The following is a 4097-nucleotide window of genomic DNA, read 5'->3' on the forward strand; positions in this document are numbered from 1 at the left end:
ATTATCCTTCATTCAAATGCATGTGCCCATTCGTACCCAGTCGAATGATATATGCATTGTGTGTCATATGGTATTATCGCTGAAATGGAAACATTGTTAAAATTATGGTGTGATAATCAAGTAAGTGTGAAAAATTGTCCTATTGATCAGAACACGGTGTGCTTTCAAGCTAAACAAAATTTTTGAGAATAAAAGAAGAAGCTGGGGAGATGGCTAAAGATGAAACGTTTAAAGCCAGTAACGGTTGGTTCAGCCGGTTCAAAAGTCGCTGTAACTGGCATAGCATTGCAGAAAGTGGAGAGGCGGCAAGTGCAGATAAAGAGGCAGCATCTCTCTATCCAGAGAAACTCAAAGCTATGATAAATGAAGGTGGCTATACCAGCCAAACCATATTCAACGTAGATGAAACTGGCCTATTTTGGAAGAAGATGCCTAAAAGAACTTTTATTGCGCGTGAAGAGAAAACTTTTCCAGGTTTTAAGGCCGCCAAAGATCGATTGACAGTGATGCTTGGCGCGAATGCAGCTGGTGACTTTAAATTAAAACCTCTCTTAGTTTATCGCTCGGAAAATCCAAGAGCATTGAAAAACATATTATTTAGAATTATGTCATATTATTTAGAATTAGATACTAATTATTTCCTAAATTATTGTTTTATTTAGTCTCCAGTCCCAATTAAACATACTTTGTATGTCTTTATATGCAAAATTGTACCCCGACTTACGCGAATTCGACTTAGCGGATAGCGCTCAGTCCCACCTATCGCGTAAGTCCGGGGTATTACTGTATATTGTATTTAACTAGTTTGTGTCGGACTTAAAATTAATAGATTTTTTTTTTTTTTTTTTTTTTTTTTTTTTTTTTTTTTTTTGATTTTATAATTTGATTCCTGTTTTAGAACCTTTACTTTATAGTGAACGTGTGTCCCGTTTCCAAATGATGGTCCACCAAGGCACATCTCTTTTATGTGTACGACAGTCACTTTTATGCAATGATAGTCTCTGTTTAAGCCACTGACTAGTTTGTCCTATATATGTTTTTTGACAACCGTCACACGGTATCTCATATATTAAAGTGTTGGGGTTTTGTCTTTGATTTGGCTGTATAGATGGGATATTTAGTGTGTTATATTTTACCATTTTATATGCGGAAAATCCCTGAAAATTGATATGATGTTAGTGAGTCCTTTTACCAGTGGAATTCTTCTATAAGTTGTGTAATCCATTTCATCCGTCGTGTACGTTTGTGTTATAAATACCAGTTTTTTCAAAATATTCTTGATAACCATTTATTTTAAAGTGTTAAATAGCTTATTTAAATTGTTTTGTATTAAATTTTGGTGATATATAACTCACTCTGTTTTTTATGGCTTCTTATAGTAGGGTGTTATTTTTGCGATGTAGGATGGTTGGAACAGAAGTTAAGGTATCTACCCGATGCATTAGGTTTCTGGTACCAATCTAGTATGATTTCCCCATCGTCCTGTCTTATTAATCTTGTGTCTAAGAATGGAACGCTATTCTCTTTTTCACATTCGATATTCAATTTTTCAGTTTTTTACTATATAATATTATATTAATATATAATAGTAAATTTTATTTTTAATAAATTTTAAATTTTTAAAAAATATTAATATAATTCTATATATATATTATATATATATATTATAATATATATATATTATAATTATATATAATATATAAATATTATTAATATGTTGTACCGTAAACCGGGGCTTCTTTGCTCCTTCAGAGCCTACTTTGCTCCACACTCAAAAAGAGTTTCACTTTTATTAATTAAAATTAACCTCAAGAGGCAGATACCAAATGTATACACTGCTGTATTGAAGGTTATCTATGTTAGTGTAACATGTGCAAGGAGCCCGCCATTTCTAAGTTTATTTAGGCACATAACCTTGATGTGAAACTGGTGTAAGAGAATTTGCTCTATTTTTAATCGCCAAAATTAGAAATGTGTTGCACCAACGTTATTAAGCTGTTTTACCACAGTGTGTGCATATTATAAGTAACGGTATATATTCTAAACTGTTCCTTTATTTTATATTTTTTTTAACGAAACCAGTTAAAACAAAAAAATATATTTTCTTGTCTGGACCTGCAAAAATATAGGTATTTGGGGTACTTTGCTTCCGGAGCAACAGTTATACCCATTGTTCATTTTCTGGGTTACTTTGCTCCGGCGGTAAAATTACAAACTTCATATCATTTTTTTTTTCTTTTTTAATAGTAACTATGCCTAAAATTACAAAAGAAAAGCCGGTGCGCGAAAATACGCTGATTACACAGAAGAAACTCTATTAGAATGTTTAAAACGAAATAAAACATGACGCATATCGCATAAGAGCCGCTGAAGAAAAGTACAAGATTCCTAGACGAACAATCTTGAATAAACTCAAATGTAGACATTCTAAAAAACCGGGGCATCAGCCCATATTTACTGCTGACGAAGAAAGAGAATTTGTTCAGTGCATTATATCTTTAGGGGACTATGGGTTTCCTGTGAATATGCAAGAATTGAGAAACATCATAAAGAATTACTTGGCCAGATGTGGAAGGGAAGAAAAAGTATTTAAAGAAAACACCCCTTGGTACTGATTGCTAAAAGGACTTTTTGTTCATAAACCCTGAAGCTATTCACAACGCTCGCCGAAATGTAAAACGAATGAGAGCCGCCGTGGATGAACCAATGATAAGAAGTTTTTTGAAAAATTTGTCCGATAGGTTGAGAGACGTCCCGCCAACGAATATCTGGAATTTCGATGAAACGAACTTGAGCGATGATCCAGGAAAGAAAAAAGTTATAGTAAAGAAAGGATCAAAATATCCAGAGTTAATACGGAATGCATCGAAAACGTCCATATCGGTTATGTTTTCAGGTAATGCGGCAGGAGAATTACTCCCGCCTTATATATCGAGCCAACAAAATGTGGACGACGTGGACCGAAAATGGACCTAAGGGATGCCGGTATAATTCAAGTAGTTCAGGATGGTTTGATGCGTCAATATTTAGCGACTGGCTGGAATGTCAGATGATTCCTCGGCTAAAAAAATGAGAAGGCAAAAAAAGTTGTTTTTATGTAACTAGATCTGTCCTCTCACATAACAGTGCATGCATTAAAGCTATGCCGCCAAAACCAAATAACATTGATTTGCCTACCGCCAAATAGCACCCACTTGACGCAGCCTTTAGATGTGGCATTTTTCAGACCACTGAAAATAGCATGGAGGAGGGTACTATCAGAGTGGAAAGATACTGATGAAGGCATTCGTAATACCAACATACAGAAGCAGAACTTTCCACCGCTTTTGTCAAAAATGATGGAAATTATTGGGCCAAACGTGGAAGAAAACTTAAAAGCAGGTTTTCGTAAATGTGACATAGTCCCCTTAAAGGTAGAAGAAGTTCTAAGCCGCATTCCAAGATCTTCTTGTAATCCAGATGATATCCAAGGCGCATTTCTTCAAGATTCCAAGCCAACGAATAGAGTTGACTTGGCTGTTAAAAGTCGTAGAAAAAAACTCAATATTCCCCCCGGAAGAAGTGTTTGTTTGGAAAACTTGCAAAGTGATGAAGATATGTCTAATAGTGAGGTAATAGCCGATAATGAAACACTGGAAGAAGAGCCTACTACTTCATCTGGGATAAAACGCAACGAAACTATATTTGATGAGAATTCCTCAGACGACATTGATTTCGACGAACTGGTTAAAGAGCAGGAAAAAGAAAAGGCTTTCGTGGATTACATAGAAGGAAAATCAGCAAACGATAATACCCTTCAATTTTGAAATACAGTTCGGGAAATAGGAAGTTTCGTTGTTTTTTCCTATGAAGGATTGCTATATCCTGGGAAAATTTTGAGATTTAATGAAGACGAAGTCGTCATTAGCTCCATGGAAAAGTCGCTGAAAATGTGGAAGTGGCCTTCTAAACCAGATGAAATTCCTTACTCTTGGGACGATGTTCTGGGTTCCATAAATCCACCTAAGCAAGTTTCTAAAAGAGGCATATTTGCTGTTCCGGAATTAACAGACTTTTTAGATTAGTAAATATTTCTTGTTACGCAATGTAAACAGTTG

The 4097-nt window shown here is 35.0% G+C and overlaps 1 protein-coding gene across 1 annotated transcript; it reads left to right on the forward strand.

Annotated features, from left to right (window-relative positions):
* Positions 1 to 209: 209 nt before the first annotated feature.
* LOC115877203 (jerky protein homolog-like) lies at positions 210 to 3806 on the forward strand. Its single transcript, XM_030893362.1, has 3 exons — positions 210 to 528; positions 2651 to 2896; positions 3106 to 3806. Exons 1-3 carry the CDS (start codon positions 210 to 212, stop codon positions 3804 to 3806), a joined length of 1266 nt encoding a protein of 421 aa, XP_030749222.1.
* Positions 3807 to 4097: the final 291 nt, after the last annotated feature.

This window comes from Sitophilus oryzae, unplaced genomic scaffold, assembly GCF_002938485.1.
Source record: "Sitophilus oryzae breed Bouriz unplaced genomic scaffold, Soryzae_2.0 scaffold_1442_pilon_pilon, whole genome shotgun sequence".
Taxonomy (NCBI): Eukaryota; Metazoa; Arthropoda; class Insecta; order Coleoptera; family Curculionidae; genus Sitophilus; species Sitophilus oryzae.

What these genes read in the sequence shown, in the direction of transcription:
- LOC115877203 (XM_030893362.1), top strand. Translation starts at nt 210, where the DNA reads ATGGCTAAAGATGAAACGTTTAAAGCCAGTAACGGTTGGTTCAGCCGG. An exon ending in GCTTGGCGCGAATGCAGCTG is followed by an intron (nt 529 to 2,650) that starts GTGACTTTAAAT and finishes TAAACCCTGAAG; the next exon opens with CTATTCACAACGCTCGCCGA. An exon ending in CATATCGGTTATGTTTTCAG is followed by an intron (nt 2,897 to 3,105) that starts GTAATGCGGCAG and finishes TTATGTAACTAG; the next exon opens with ATCTGTCCTCTCACATAACA.